At 47.6% G+C, this 16,320-nt stretch overlaps 2 protein-coding genes across 2 annotated transcripts in view; both read left to right on the forward strand.

The window, feature by feature from the left end:
• Positions 1-795: 795 nt before the first annotated feature.
• Positions 796-7,089, forward strand: LOC131881802 (uncharacterized). Its single transcript, XM_059228759.1, has 4 exons — positions 796-1,328; positions 2,198-4,957; positions 5,043-6,247; positions 6,322-7,089. The coding sequence occupies exons 2-4, from the start codon at positions 2,215-2,217 to the stop codon at positions 6,589-6,591; spliced, it is 4,218 nt and encodes a 1,405-aa protein (XP_059084742.1). The 5' UTR covers positions 796-1,328; positions 2,198-2,214; the 3' UTR covers positions 6,592-7,089.
• A 3,441-nt stretch (positions 7,090-10,530) lies between these two features.
• The window catches only part of LOC131882200 (dnaJ homolog subfamily B member 6-like), an 8,756-nt gene continuing 2,966 nt past the window's right edge, over positions 10,531-16,320 (forward strand). The window contains exons 1-2 of the mRNA XM_059229266.1: positions 10,531-10,718; positions 10,759-10,797. Of these exons, the coding sequence (XP_059085249.1) occupies positions 10,783-10,797 (15 nt within the window). The 5' untranslated portion in view covers positions 10,531-10,718; positions 10,759-10,782. The remainder of the gene's footprint in view (positions 10,719-10,758; positions 10,798-16,320) is intronic.

Genomic DNA, 16,320 nt, shown 5'->3' on the forward strand with positions numbered 1-16,320 from the left:
AATCGTGCCCCGTGATGTCCTGATTTCAAAAAGTACCCTTCATTTGTCTGGGCATTGTTTTTGGCAAGATATGGCTTGGGCTTCCCGTGTTCTGCTATGGCCAAAGGTTCAACCCGAGTTTGGCAAGCCTGACCAAGGAATGGATGGATGATGGAGAGATTCTCACCCTGAGCCAGTCAGCCATGGGCATAAAATGAACACACTGGTACGGTCAAGGATGAGAACGCCAACTATCCGGCCTGATATTGTGCCTGCGTGGCGTGTTATGCTCAGTTTTCCTCTCTAGGCTGAGCTTGGCCGGGGAGATTGGACCAGCTGGGGTAATGTTGTTTTTTCTTCATGATTGAGGACATCCCTCGGCCTAGGCAGGCTGAGCTAAGTCGACTCAGATGCCCACATCAAACTAGGAGTTAGGGTAAGCCAGTGAGCGCCCTCGGCCTCTCTATGACTCTCGAATGCCCAGCCTGAGGCAGTCCGGCTGCCACGGATGGCACGGATGGCACGGATGGAACCCAGTGATAGCACCCACAGACCCCGGGATGACTAGACAGGGCTTAAGGGGAGGAAAAGGCGAACCTTGGTCCTCGCTAGCTGTTAAAGAGATTTTGGTGTCTAGTAACTCTGGCGCCGTCATTCGCCAGCGTTTCTGGATTTTGAGCAAGTTAGCCAGGGATTACCCGGATTACCTCAGAGAAACCCGCGTGGGTCAACTGTTGGTTCGATCAGATGGTCGCCCTGAACTTTTGTAAGGTGCCATACAGCTGACTTCAAGTCCATTTGGTCTGTTCCCTCAGGTTCGACCACTCGACCACCGTGAGATCTGGTCATTCCATGATCTTTGACTGGCTCCCCTTGGCCACTGTTTGGGTGTTGCGGTGCTTCCTTTCTGGTTCCTCGTCTCCCTGTCCTCCTGTCCTCCTATCCTCCCACTGCTGGCCCTCCTCCTGCTGGCTCTGCTCAAGTGCATCTTCCTCCCGTCCCCTCCATCCCCTCCATCCGTCTGTCCATCGAAGTATCGGCTGTGCGGTCCGGTTGGTTGGTGGGGTTGGTGCTTGGCGTTAGTCTATGTCCCCACGGTGGTCGGCTGAGTGAGCGAGTGAGTGGTAAATGGTCAGGCTTCAGCCCATGCCTCCTTCCGCCCCCTCGATCCGCCCCTGGCTCTCCGGTTGATTCCCAAACTTCCCCAGAATTATTGCATCGGCCATCAGCTCCTCCGTAGCGCCGGGATTCGGCGTCCGTCCTCGCTCCGTGCCCATAAGTGCGGCGAACCCGGCCCAGAACGCGCTCCGGGTGGCCCCGCCCCCAACATGTCGAACTCAATCGTCCAGGTGAGTTAGTGTTTCTGATGGGCCTAGCGGGTGGCTGGCTAGCAAGTCACGGCCAATGGTATGACGGTGCTTTCTTACGGTTTTTTTCCACCAATTAATGGGTTATTGGCTGTCCTACCTTTTTGCGCTATTCAAATCTCAACTGATCTGTGAAAATCCAACCTAACTTAAGACGAGAATTAGCACCCTTCAACGTTTTATTTAAATCTTCTATCAATGGGCCATCAACCTAATAATTGGTTAATAGCCAAGGCCAACTGGGATGGATGGATGGGTTGGATCCGGCCTAAACCTCCCCATTCCCCCCCCCTTCATGCAGATTTTCTTCCTCCTTGTCCCTTCTTTAGGCTATTGTGTTGGGTTGTCATTGATCCCTTAGTTGTTACCCTGCTGTTGTTACTGTTGTTGGTGTTGCTGGTTATGAAAGAGGGATCCAATGATGCGACGCGTGCTACCCTCTCGCTCTCTCGCTCTCTAGTTCTCTAGTTCTCTTGTTCTGGCCAAGAGAGTCTGCAGCGTTAGAAGAGCTCCCGTCCTGAGCAGGTGGCACCCAGGATAAAAGACGGGATCAGCCTGCACGGTGGCCCTCAGTCAAATTGTCCTTGTGTCCAACCAACCAACCAGCCATAGCCCCCTCCCCTCTTTTTGTCATTGGTTGGCCCAGTCCATTTAAAACATCCGGCATTCTCAGCTCTCATGGCCATGGATGAGCTCGTCTAGTCGGCCGGCATAGGCTGGAATTCACCCGAGTGACCCGCTTGAGTCCGGATCTTAGAGCCACCCGCCCAGTCCCCCATCGTTTTAGTTTCGCCATTCAGATCGGACTGGGTCCAACAAACCTTCACGATTTCCATCGAATTCTCTTGCAGCCCGTTTTATCCCCGCTATGACCATCGAAACGTCGGTGCCTCCGACGATGAAACCGGTGCCTCCCGAGCAACCCCCCGTACCGGCTGAGGCGGGACCATCTCACTCCGTCAGTTCATCCACCGATGAAAAGCCACACGAGGCGGAGGAGGTGACTGCGGTGGACTCAGTCGAGTCCCGGCCGGAGTTCGATGTGGGATCCCCACCCGTCGACCGGTTTGTCTGGCAGCCTGTGCCCGCCCAAGAAATTCCTCATTTAGGTCATAACGGTTTTGCTCAAAGTTTCCGATGCGACATTTGCGAGAAGACCGGCTTTGTTCAACGCGATTTGCTCAAAATCCATCAGATCCAGAGTCACATCAACCCCCAATACCTCTCGGAGGCCGATCGGCAAATGGCCCACTTGACTGGCCCACCTTGGCCTTCACCCGAGGCTGCGGGGGTGGCCGATACCGCCCGACTCGGCCTGTTTCGTTGTCATTTATGCCATTTATTGTGGCACCAACGCTCCGAATTGAGCGATCATCTAGCCGAACACGCCTTTGATGAAGCTTCAAAAAAGAACAATCGACCTGAGGATTTTGAGGAGAAAGACACCCGCCCCTTATCCATGGCCAAGCGATCGCTTGGGTCTTCCGAGAAGGAGAACACCAGCGTGTCGTTGCAAGGCGTATTCAAACTATCCAAAAAACGTCGCATCGGTCGCTCGAAAGTGGTGGATTGGTCCGCCCCACATTCATCCAACTTGAATGGTGTTTCCGATCGTCCTTTGCGACGTGTGCAAGTGCAAAAAGCCATGCAATTAGAGCCGGTCATTGAGGACGAAGTGCTCAGTAGCTCCGAAAGCAATGAGAACCCCAATCGTCGTCCTGAACGTCAGTGCAAATTCACCACCAATGCCTTAGTGTCGTTATCGATAGAGGATGAGACATTGGACGTCAGTTTTGAATCGTCGTACGAAGTGGACAGTGAAGATGACAAGCCTTTGAAAAATCCGAGAAATCCGAGTGTGAGTGAGCTTAAAAAGCGTAAACAGACGAAAAAAAGTGGCGGCAAACCCGTGGCCTCCAAGAAGCCTCCTGTGGAGTTGCCTGCTCAAAAGGGTGGCTCCACTAAATCCGAGAGTCACACGCACATAGCTTATAGATTGGGTGGTAACGGGGCACAGATGTCATCTCAAGGGGACGACGATACCTCGGTCAAGACTACGTTGACTAATCAACAACAGAGCGTTGGTAGGTCTGTCAGTGGCATAGTCGTGAGAAAAAAGCGTCGAAAGCGTCCTCTGCTTACGAAGAAGCCCAAGAAGTCTAGGTCCTCCCAGCGAAAGAAGACCGCAGACAATGTTCCAGAGTCCCGCCCTAGTGTCAATGAAAAAGATTCGCCCAAGAGTCGACAGACTGAACCCAAAGACGAGCCGTCATCTTTCAAAAAGATGATCTCCCCCTCCATTGAAGAGATACTTCCGGACCTCAATCCCAACCCGAAAAGAAGACCCATTCGTCGGGCGTCTGAAGTGGAGAAAGCCACGACCATTGTCAAATCCCTCACGATCCAACCCTCGGATTACATATGTCTCCAATGCAATATAGGATTCACTACTTTCTCTGATCTCTTCGCCCATAGACAAGACTCGAGTGCCTGTCAACCTTCAGAGGCTGCTGCGGCTTCGACCACTTCCATATTAGCTCCCTTGGTTGCCGCATCTTCCGAATCGAAACCGCCCAAGTGGGTTTCCAAAAGTCGTCCTTACGACCATGACTTTGCCGATTACATGTCCAACTCGATTCGTGCGGTCCCGGAGACGACGTTCAATAACCTCCATGGCACCATCAACCACATCGACAGCCAGGATGGTCTCTACTTGCGGTCAAAGACTGCGGTGGGCACACTGGAGAAAGTGAAAATGAACATGAACGGCTCATGGACCACACGGGACGTTTGGGGGTGTGGAGGTTGGGAGATTTCCCGTAATCTCTTGTCTTGGCACAAATTCGAAAACGCTCAAAGCGAGAACCGCAAGTTTCTACAGGGGCTTTCGTCCTTCCCTTGGTCGGAGCAGCAGAAAATGAAAGTTGCGTTTGACCAAGCCTTGACCAAGAATCGCTCCCGAAAACGGACGTTAAGTTGCTCGGATAGCGAGTCGGCTTGTCCGGCCAAGTCTGTCAAGAAGCGATCACTCCTCCTCCAAGGCTTGGACCTGAAGCAATTGGGCCGATCGGTCAAGTATATGACTGCCAGTGAATTTGAAGATCGTAAGCGGAACGCCCCCAAGGAGTATCGCTACGTCGGCGACTTCAATGGCGAATGGGAAAATGAGCATGTGTTCATGTGCTCTGTGTGTGCCGAGATCTTCGATGACCTCAGGGAGGTAATGCATCACAAGTGGGACGCTCATCCCTACTGTTTGGTGTCGCATTTGACCATGCAAGCGAAACTCAACCTGCCCAATAATGGCATGATGTACCCCAAATTGGGTCGCCAACTCTTGGCCGCGAAACCCACCGGAGATCCGAGTAAACTCGGACGGGGTCGGCGAGCCTCTAAAAGCGTTTACGCCGACCACTTGAAATTGCTCCCAAAGGAGCCCGAGATGAGATGCACCAAATGCGCCGACGTGCAGGATTCAAGAGACGAGTTCTACGCTCACATCTTGGTTTGTGGCGGAGAAGTCAATTGGGAGGAGGGTAAAAAGAAGAAGAAAAAGAAGAAATCGCTCAAGCCTCCAGAAGATTTGAACCCGGAGAAGCTAAGAGAAAGAGGTAAGAGGTATTGGAGGCAAGGGAAAATTGTCGCTATATCCATGCCGTTCATTCTGTTATACTGATCCTGCCTTTTTATTTACAGAGGAAGCTGCCTTGAAGAGAAAAGCCAGATTCGCCAAGTTCGATCAGCCTCCGCCAGTGAGTGGGAGGAATACTCGCTTTCAAAAGGACCTCATCAAAAAGACCCGAAACGAGGCAAGATTGGAGAAAAGGCTGAAGAAGCGGACCCGAAAGCCAACCGGATTCCCCGCCGAACCCAATTCAAACGAGGTCAAACCACCTAAGAAACCAGCCACCGAATCCTCTGGGACGACATCGGCTCGAGACTCGCCACTTCCCGATCGTCCCCGAAGATCCACAGTAAATTACGCCCGAGATAAGAGTCTTCGGGACAGTTATGACTCGAATGGGTCCAACAAACAGAAGCGGGACCTTCAAGTGAAAATCAAGGAATTTGAAGAGGAGTCGGAATTCGTTGTTAGAGAAGAGGAGAACGGCAACCACGAGCATTTCGTTTCAATTCCATCCTTGACGGGACAAAAGCCGAGACGTCGGTTCAGTGATTCAGACTTGAAAATAGCTCTAATACCAGAGAAAGTTTCGTCCAAGAGACGAGCTAGTTTGTCCGATCTTTCGATTTCAAGTGCCGAACCCCAAATCATCCTTGCTTCCCCTAGCTTTGGCAAAGAGTCCAAGCCCATCAGTGCTAAACGCCGAGCTACTCATAACGAAGAATCAATTTGGACGAGTTCGAACAAAGGCCTGGGAATCAAGAGCAAAAAGAGAAGGTTGTCCTTGGATATTGAGGTATCCGTTGATCGGAAGTCCCCGCCCAAGTCCTCCACCGGAGCCATCCGGGTCACCTTGGACTACTCTCCCTCACAATTGAAGGATCTGGAGCGGTTACCTCCCAGTGGAAACATTCTAGCTGAAGAAGTGCCCGAGCATCTTTCCGACAACGATGATAAGTTATCGACGGATAGCGGAGCCAGCAGTTCATCGACAGTCTCGTCATCCCGTATGCGCAAAAAGCGCCGATCTTCGCCAAGCCTGCTAGCCTCGGATGGACGCCTTATATTCCCCAAGGAAGTGAAAATCAGTGCCCTGGAACGAATCCAAAATGGGGAGACTCAGATTCAGGTGGCGCGGGATCTTCAATGTCCAATATCCACGGTGTCAACTTGGTGGAAAAAGCGAGAGATCCTGATGGCCTTGCCAAAACGGGCTGAATCGGAAACGGAACTCGTGGAAGCGCGACATCTAGAAGCCGATGAATCGGGGATCTCGGTAAGGCAATTTGGAACTCTTGACCGTTGGTGGACGGTGAAGTAATTTGTATTGTACCTTTTGTATATTCTTAGAGTCCATCCCACGACATAGATTGTGTCGACCTACTGGATGAGCCTTCAACGCTTGCGAATGAAGTCCCAATTACTGCCATTGTTCCTTATCGGAGGAACGAACTTCTGCAAGCAATGAAGAACGCCTTTAAACGTAACTCTGATGTAGAACAACAAGAAGAAACCAACAGCCAGACTCATAACCACAAATCACCCGTGCAATCCATAGGCTCCTCATTCGGTTTGTCTTTGATTGCCGATAGCTATGATGCCGATCCATTGATCGACTAAAGCTGATAATGCCAGTAGCCTTAATGATTCGAGAGCCACTTGACCATTTGGTTCCCAAGTCCCCAAATCAAGTAATCACGCAGCAATCAATCCCTCCCTCTCCTTAAGAGAGGAGACATCTCTACACAAATCAGCCGTTTGAATCATTTTTCCTAGTCACGATCCTTCATATTGAGCTCAATGAAATGAATGGCATTCTCAATTCAATCTGTCAAAAGAAAACGATTCAAACTCCATGAACTGCCAAATCCACAAGTACTCCCCAAGGGTGAACCAGATCTTGGTTCAGTCCTCAACCTCCTCCCTTTTCTCGCTCTGCTCTTCTGCTCCTGGAACCAAGTGTTTTATCTAACTTTTTTTGTGTTTTCAAGAACCACCTGAACCTCAGAACAATCACACAGAATCCTGTCTCTACTTTTGGAATGATTGTGTTCGGCGATTCCCACGATCCGTATGATGAATAAGAAGAATAAACAAAATCTCAATGAAACAGCACAACACTAGTAATTACTCCAGGATGACCTAACTGAGAGCAGGGACTATTTTTAGGATTTGCATCTCGACAAATGATTCATGAGACCCTCCAAGATCCAAGAACGATCAAATGCTCGCCCATGATGTTGACGTAAACTCAGTAATACAGTACAGCCTCAGTGTGGGTTCACGAACGACACACCAAAATTTGAGCCGTTCAAGACCAAGCAAGTAGTAGTAGTATCAAGCACCTCCTACGCCCACGCCCTTACGTATTTTTATTTTCCTTGCCCATTTGTCCACGGCATGGGTGGCTTCAATTCATTGAAAACTTCATAGGTTGCCATTTATTGTTCGTTGTTTGGTTCGCTCGAAGAATCATTTCAAGAACTAAGAACGGAATTGACCAAAAGGGATGTTCAATTCATTGCAGAACGAGTTTGAGTATTAGAGCTAACTATGGCTTGCTTCAATTTGTCTGTCATTCAATTACGTCAGGTCATCGGGTTATGTAGGTCTAGCGATTCAAATATTGCATGCAGATGGAAGGCATAGAACATCACATTCTTCCCGACAAAATGAGCCGAAGCGTTTCGATTTCCTCGTGCAATTTTGGTCTGTGATGTCAATGAACGCGTGTTTCAAAAACGCTCACAAAAAAAAAAATCAATGGACAAGTCTAGTACGGTCCCTTGATGCGTCTCCAAGTTCAACGAGCTACACAAGTGTACCTAAGTGTGTACGTATGTATATACAATGTTCAGTGAGTGGCTAAGCTAGGACAGTGTCAACTTTTGGGAACACGGTCAAGAAAAAATTGGGAAGACGAAAGAAAGGTCCATTTTGAGGCCAACACTTGTCTTGTCGGCTTGAGTAACTGTATTGGGAGGAGTACGCACACCACTACAATGAAAACTCATACAGTTTCATCGTATTTTATCAGCTCTGGCCAGCAGTGGGAATTTATGATGGCCTTGTTTCATCAGACATATGCCAAAAGAGTCTGCTAGTAGAGATTTCAATCAATCACTCAGAAAGATATACCTGAATTTACTCATTTTAGCATCGCTGAGAGGCGCCCTGAATGAAACTGGACGGTCATGGGGACTTTCGTTTTGCCGTTTTCGCATTAGTGATGCCAACAAAGAACTGCTACGGGTTTTCATTGAAGGCCACAGCTGTCAGCAGCCCGTACCGTATCGCCTAGAATCCACCCTCCTGGACTGGCAAATCCAAACGAGAGTCTCTTTCTTTCCATCAATGGTATTTTATTCAGGCCTGCCAAACCAAATTCAAACTATTCCTATCATAGAACCCATTTAACCTTTTATTTCACGTTGTCTTTTGCTATCTTTTTTCTATTTTATGCAGTGAAGGCTATGTCGTATTTTGTGGCGAGTTTGATCCATTTGTAATGACCAGAGAATGGATTTAAGATTTCAATTGCCAAATCCGTGGGGAATTTCGGTGGGGATACAGGCATAATGTGCCCGAAATGCTTGCACATTAAAATTGACTGGCCATTTGATTCATCCCATACACCGTTCCGGTAATGAATTGAGACTCGATACACCACCACCCGGGCCGAGGTCGAGTCGGCCATTCCGTGCGATTCCATGCATCAAGCATCAAATTTGAACCAGAAGCATCGCTCTTCTGAAAATGCAATCGATGAAGAGCATCACACCATAATATCTAAGATTCACATTCGCATTGCAAGCCGATCATGTCTAAGATCTGGAAGCTGCTTCGCGAAAGGTGAAGTCAGGTTGCCGACCAATTGGTCAATTTATCTTCACAATGGCAAGGCTGAAGCCTACACTAACCAACAGGCTGGCCAATTCAACTCTACATCTACCAAAATATCTGGCATGGGCCCTAGATGAATGTTTGACTTGAAAAATTTTGGCTAACATTGGTCCTCACTGGATGTCCCCTGTAAGTTTTAGTCTGCAGTTACTATAAAGTCTGATCAAACTACTGAACTACGGCGAAACAAGTGGAACGTAATCGAACACTTGGTATAGGCCCGCTGTCCGTGCCCGCTCTGAGGCCGCTCTCTGAGAAAGAGAGATGGAACGAGCGAGCGAGCGAGCGAAGCAGACGTCCAGATCATAACTGCCAGATGGTAACTTTGGATGCCATTTCTGAGAAAAATGCCAACTACTTAACGTTGAGTTCGAGTGGCAATTTTTCCCTCAATTCCCAACACTGTGGCATCCAATTTTGTCAATGCTCTCTTTCACGACATATGGATTACATAAGCTCCTGATCCGATGCATTTCCGCTGAGCTGAGAGAATGCTCTATGAATTCCATCTCCATTTTCAAGCACTCGATTAGGAGGTAACGTAAAACTGACACGTGTTCTAGCGAGGTTTCAGAGAGCTTTCCTCTCTAGAAAAATCTAACGAAAATGGTGCATTTAATGGTTTCATTATACAGGGCTTTAGGCATTATTGAGTTGCGTTTGAATATGTATTAAATTGTTGGAATACAACGTTTGGAGAGTCATTTGGTGAAATGAAAATACTCTGAACTCGATTTTAATTTCTCTGTTTGTGGGAAGAATGAATGCCTTTTGTTCAAGGACACCTGAAGAGTAAATTTACCCGATTTAATCAAGCCTGAAAAGGACAACTTTTGTTTAGATGCTAATGATTCAGATGTGGTGCCACTCTGACAGAATGGTGGGGTGCCAGAATTAAAGAATTCAAAATTTCGCCCCATGAGACGATCAACTTTCTGTCGTACTCTTGTGATACAGGGATTTCATTGCCTTCAATTTGAAAGAAAAATTCCGGCATGAAAAATAATCAATGATGGGCAACTGCTTTCAGTCTTACAGAATATCTGAAATAGCCACACTAATTAAAAAAGCAGCGGTTTTAGTTTTTTTGTCCTTGTGCACATTTGTCAGAGAGGGGCTCAGTGACCTAACTTGATGGTGGGTTTCGACCCTTCGGCAGACAAAAAAAAACCCTTGACGTGACAGCCCAGCGAAAAAGGATGACCCCCATTGAACGAAAGAGTGCTGAATAAAGTCCCAATCGTATGTACCCCGGATATAAGGTCTTCATATCTTCGGATAGCTTTGGGCTCAAACTTGGCCGCTTTTTCGGCCACTGACTCGACCCCAAATCCGGCAACTCTGATCTATAGCTACACACGCACTAGATAGATGGATAGAAACATACTTCTAGAGACACTGAGAGAACAGTGGTAGAGTGGCCATAAGCTCAATCTAGCTCAATCTATTGAGTCGGGTCGAGTCGAGTCTCTGTCCAGTCAGAACCCAGGGCAGGAGGGAGCTATTTCCTACATACATGAACTTCCCCCCGAGTCCGGCCAGGCACCCACGACACGACTGTATCACTGACTAGCTGCTTGTCAGTGAGTCTCCCTCCCTGTCTTTCTTTTCGTGTCGTACTTTCTTCTGCGTTCGTGCGTGCGTCCGTGGGTCGGATTGATATCAAGTCAGATGGGCTCTTCCATCCGATAGACACTGAGGCTACCCCGTCCACCCCACCCTCCCTCCCTCCACGCCACCCCCTACCGGCCCTTAGCCCCGGATTCCCCTCCGGATTGCTCGATTGCCTAGGTGCCGCCTTGACACTGTCCCCCGCTGGATTCGAGTGCAAGACGTGCAAGACGTGCAAGACGTGCAAGACGTGCAACGTGCAGACGTGCAAACTGCAAGACGCACGACCCGAGCAGGATGGACTACTACGAGGTGCTGGAAGTGACCCGCACGCCACCGGATCAGACATCAAGAAAGCGTAAGACACTCACGAAATATCAGCCAGGATAGGGAGGGCCATTGCCAAGGGCCCAAATCGTCGTGGACCCTGAAGCGACCAGCGTTCAAATTAACCAGTCAATCCGAGACTCTCCCATGGGTTCAATTGCGTGCGCTCTATGGAACTAAATGGTTTCGAGTTATCCTGGCTAGTTTTCAACTTTGAAGCTCTATCCATATCGATCGAATGATCGACGGGTTACGAAGTTTCTAAACATGCCAATGGTCTTCATTTCTGCCAGTGAGGATGATCCATAGCGTTCATCCGTACCAAACAGCACCTAGCCTGGTGCTATCCCATCACTAACAGGGTTATTTCAACATACCCCCCACCCCCTTCCTTTCCACGACGAAAAACGCTGAATTCACATTTTTTGGAATTCTTTATTCATTTGACACCGAGATCCTTGCGTTCGCCCCCCCACGTGAGGAAATCCAATATCCACGGCATCCGGCTATTCGCACTAACACCAATTGGGTTCCTTTTTCCGCAGATACCGCCGACTGGCTTTAAAATGGCACCCGGATAAGAACCCGGATAATCAAGAAGACGCCACCCAAAAGTTCAAGGAGATCTCGGAAGCCTAACGAGGTCCTCTCCGACGTAAGTAATTGATACGCTGGGCAGTGCCGGCATCATCGTCGCATCAAGAAAAAAAATAACAGGATACGATAGTTTCTCCAGGGTGGCTTAACCAAGCAGAGGAGCAGAGGGAGAGGGGTGTTTTCGTCTAGTAGAGGTCGATGAGAAAGTACTTTTGGCCCAAATTGATTGGCCTAGCTCGGGCCTCCGGGTTCAAATGGGACAATAACTTCTCAAAGGTTTAACTTGATAACGTTATTCTCCACCATTAGTTGGCTCGGTGCTCATTTTTAAAATTTGTGACAAACTGTTAGAAAGGTTTAGATAGAGACTTTAAGGGCTATTAATATCGTATTAGGTTAGGTTTGCTAAGTTTAGGTTAAGTTTAAAAAAAGTAGCACCGCCAACTAACCGGTGGAGAATAACGTTTCCCGGTTAACTTCGTTACGTCATGCTGGTTGCTGGAGGCTGAAGTGAAATGTTATAGATCGATCATGCTTCTAAGCTAGTGCTGGGGCGAGTGCACTCAAGATTTTTCTTGTTTTTTGAAGTAATTGGCGATCTCGAGTCCGGACTCGTCGAAAAAAAAACATGACTTTTTTTTCGTCGATTATGAATTGACCATATGATAAAGCTGCCCTCAAAATTTAGCTGAGTGAAAACCAAGAGGAATTCTTCTTTTTTAACTTACCTCGAGAAAATGAGTCGAGTCTTTTACCGAACTCCGCGAGTCCGACAAAAGGCGGAAAAATGTTAGGACTCGCCCCAACACTATTCTAAACTTTAGGTGAGCTCCCCCTCCACGGAGTCTAAAAGCCAAGAATTTAAATGCTTCATAAATCGTCTTTTACCCATTACGCAATAATGAAGTCCACGCGTCCTTGTGGCATTAACAGAAAGTAGTGATGCCCATGGAAATAGTTACTTTTTGCCATGACATGAAATGGATGTTATGCGGGCCAGATTTCGTGCCGACAGGCTTTTGCCACAAAAAACTGACCTCCGTGTTCTCTTTAGCCTTGAAACGATGTGCTCTATGATCGCCAATTGAAGGAAAAAGAGACTCCCGAGCCGGAAAACGGATTTCGTTCCATCAGTCATCCCATCGCGAGTCGTCGCCCTTTTGTAGGTCTCAAGGGTGGTGGTTGCCGAGCTTCGACTTTTCCTCAGTGTCTCTTTGCTAAATATTGTGCATCTTTTTTCGAGTGACCTAACTAATCTGGAGTGATCATCCAGTCCAAAGATCGTCTTTCCGGTCTCAGATCTCAAGCCAAAGTGCAATCGTGCGCTTTCCAGCAGGACTGATCGTTTCTTTGTCTTTCTTCGTTTCAACAGTAATAATAAGCGCAATATCTATGACAAATATGCCGTGAGGGTTTGCAACCCGGAAGCGCCCCAGCCAACCGGACCCAGCCGCCATTTCCGAGGCAGACATCGGAACAATGTTTCGAAGAGGCGGCTCTTCGAGACGTTCGGTTTTCCTCATTCTTCGTTCACGATTCCCGAGGACGTGTTCCGGGAGGCCTTTGGCGGGATCGATCCCTTCGAAGACATGTTGGATCGTAAGTATTAACAGTCCAACGGATGAGCTCGAAATTGAAATAAATTTTGAATTTCTCTTTTCAAAGCCTTCGGTCTTTTGGGTGGTCATCGTGCTCGCGCCCACCATCACGGCTCTCATCGCGCCCACCACCACCATAACAAACAATCGCCACCACGCTGCCTTGCATGGCGTAGCCACCTCATCGCCCGCTCATCATCATCACCATCACCTTCACCAACGCCAACAGATCAATCCTCTCACACTTAGAAGTTCGCCGTTTAGCGGAATGTCCGCGGTGGGTGGTCGGTTTCGGTCATTCGCCCTTTGACTCGCTCTTCGGAATGGGCGGGTCTGGGTGGAACTAGCTTTATGATGAGCTCAATGGGTGGAGGTGGGTCCATTTTCGATGTCATGGAACAGGTCTAGGCGGTGGAGGGGAGGGCGGAATGGCTGGCACTTCCATGTCCACGCGCTTCGTCAATGGCAAAAAGATTACTACCAAAAAAGACATTTGGCAACGGTGGTGAGACCATCAAAGTGTACGAGAACGACGTTTGGTCAGCCACACCGTCAAACGTGAGCCCGTGGGCGGCTCAGATGCCAACACGAATGGGCATCATCACCATGCCATGAGTCCACACCTCTCGAAGTTCTGGACGTAGGCGACATTTTTGAAAAAATTAATAAACTGCTAATTTCTGACCAAGATTAAGAAGAAATGAATCAGATCCCCTTTGTTCAGTCCAAGTTGCGCTGCAACTTAAGAAGAAAAACACTCCCAACACCCGTCCCACAGCCACAATCTTCGATAGGCTTTAAACAATTGTTGCCACTTTGTCAGACATCCCCATCCCGTTTTTATCATGCTATGTAGTAAGACATCTCGTTATGTCCTCGAACGTCTCCTCCTAGATTCGAAACCACACCCCTCTGTTGAGCGCCCCGCCACTAATGTGATTCTCCCAACTCCTTAGTGTGGGAAAGGGGTTCGTTCCACTTTTGCCTCTCTCTCTCTCTCTTTCCCTCTTAATTAGGAAAAAAGACCCATGTCTATTAGTTCTTTATTTTTCCGTGTTAATTGTATCAATTTTGGCCAATCATCTTGTCATGGAATCGTTGCCGTTGGAGGATTCCTCGACCAGGTTAGCCTAGTTCTAATCGCGGTCAAGTGCATCTTCATTTGTTCACTAAAAACAGTAACACCCTTTGTATCGAAACCAAGTTTGATTTGAATATACAAATCGCGAATCCCGATCTTGGGTATTATATATTGTATTTCGGTAGAGTAAATCTGATGCTCAATACAAGAGCCGGAATCGTTTGAGTGGTCACAAGCACATCAGAAGCGTTGGAAGAGTTAAAAAATATTCACCACAAAGGGTAAAGTTCCGTCGAATTATCGCAAATGATAATTGTACTCATAGGTAGAAATGCGTAGGAATAGAGTGCGCTATCCCCGATGGAATATTTATGCAAAGAGACTTCGACGGTTCAGAGGAGGGTTGCCATAGGATTCTTTGAAACTAATTGCTTTTAGAGGTTTTTGTTTGCTTTCAATATTAAGGAACCGTTTGCATTCGGACTTTAGATGGCCTTATCACACATGTATGTTCGTCATTTGATATCACGGGTGGTAAAAACTTGTGAAATTCTCCGAAGAAATAAGTCTGACATCATGAGTTTAATAGAGCACGGAATGGTATCAACTATCGCCGCCATGACGGTAAATGTTATCATTACTATTCTCAGTATATTGGTTGTTGTTATTATTTATTATTACTGTACAATCATAAAAGTTGAGAATAACTTTTCGATATCATGGTTTACAACGGCCAAGAAGCATGTTCCCTTGAGCTACGACATACGTCGCACATGGGGTCGGTCTTGTGCTACTGTGCTACTTAGGAAATATAGGAATTACTCCCACCCACCCCAATAGCTGTGTAGCACCTATCCAAATAGCGATCAAAGAGAGTAAAAAAATAATATAAGAAATGGTCATGGAATGCGTAGAAGAAATCATGATGGCCATAACCATAAGTGATAATGATGATCGGTTTAAACATTGATGATTGACCATGGAAGTGTCTCCACACTCTTCATCCACTTAGTCCTGCTATTGTTGGTTCTCCTCGCCTTCGAGGGAAGAAGACGGATTGCTGGACAATGTGATCGCACTCGAATCGCTTCGCGTGTCCTTCTCAGTCTGAAGGAGAGGAAAGGAAAGGAAAGAGTGAATAGAAAACCCGTTCGGACTTTGGTGCCAGGTCGGAGACATTAAACCGTCACTACTCGCTAGGGAGGGAAGCCTCTTCAGGCTGGCTAGCGATCTTACATCATGGCATTTTTCCAATATATTTTTTGGCACCTTGAGACGACAATCGACTTTGTGGTCCCGAGTCAGCAATTCGAGCAACGATGTCATGCATGCATTTCGAAAGGCATATTTTTCTAATTTTTAGGCATTTGAGCGAGCAGGGAAAGTGTATGAAAAGTTTATTATTAAATGTCAGGAATTCGAAGAAGACGTTGAAGGAACCTCAATAGTTTTGGGATGGTTTTACAGTCTTTCCAAGATTATCCAAATTGTCGCCAGGTACGTACACTTCAGCTTACCCGAGGGCAAAAACATCACCAGAACAAAAGTGAGTGAATGGGTACATAGTCTGAACAGGTCTCGGCAACACTGGAAAATTATCGGAAAATACGTAGACTTCATCACGACAGAAACTACTATCGTTTTAATTTCTTAGAACTTGGATTAGAGGTGCTAACTCCTCTCTCTTTTTATCAAGAAAGCGTAAGACACTCACGAAATATCAGCCAGGATAGGGAGGGCCATTGCCAAGGGCCCAAATCGTCGTGGACCCTGAAGCGACCAGTGTTCAAATTAACAGTCAATCCGAGAAGACTCTCCCATGGGTTCAATTGCGTGCGCTCTATGGAACTAAATGGTCGAGTTATCCTGGCTAGCTTTCAACTGGGAAGCTCTATCCATATCGATCGAATGATCGACGGCTTACGAAGTTTCTAAACATGCCAACGGTCTCATTCACGCTAGTTAGTATGATCCATAGCGTTCATCCGTACCAAACAGCACCTAGTCGGGTGCTATCCCCATCACTAACCGGGTTATTAGGCACTTGGTGCCGTTGACAGTGTGGCTAGTTGACCTTTGACATGGCTGTGGCCCGCCCTAGGCCCAGGGATCATATGTCATATGATGATATTACCTATTGCTCTCTGTATGTGTTAAAGATTAAAGTTGTCTGGTAGAGCTCAGGATATGTCAGGAACGATTTCAAATGGGTGTCAACATACCCCCCCCTAG

The sequence above is a fragment of the Tigriopus californicus genome, chromosome 6, assembly GCF_007210705.1.
Source record: "Tigriopus californicus strain San Diego chromosome 6, Tcal_SD_v2.1, whole genome shotgun sequence".
Lineage (NCBI taxonomy): Eukaryota > Metazoa > Arthropoda > Copepoda > Harpacticoida > Harpacticidae > Tigriopus > Tigriopus californicus.

Coding starts and splice junctions, on each gene's coding strand:
- LOC131881802 (XM_059228759.1), top strand. CDS start 2,215: ATGACCATCGAAACGTCGGTGCCTCCGACGATGAAACCGGTGCCTCCC. Junction 4,958..5,042: donor GGAGAAGCTAAGAGAAAGAG/GTAAGAGGTATT, acceptor TTTTATTTACAG/AGGAAGCTGCCTTGAAGAGA. Junction 6,248..6,321: donor CCGATGAATCGGGGATCTCG/GTAAGGCAATTT, acceptor GTATATTCTTAG/AGTCCATCCCACGACATAGA.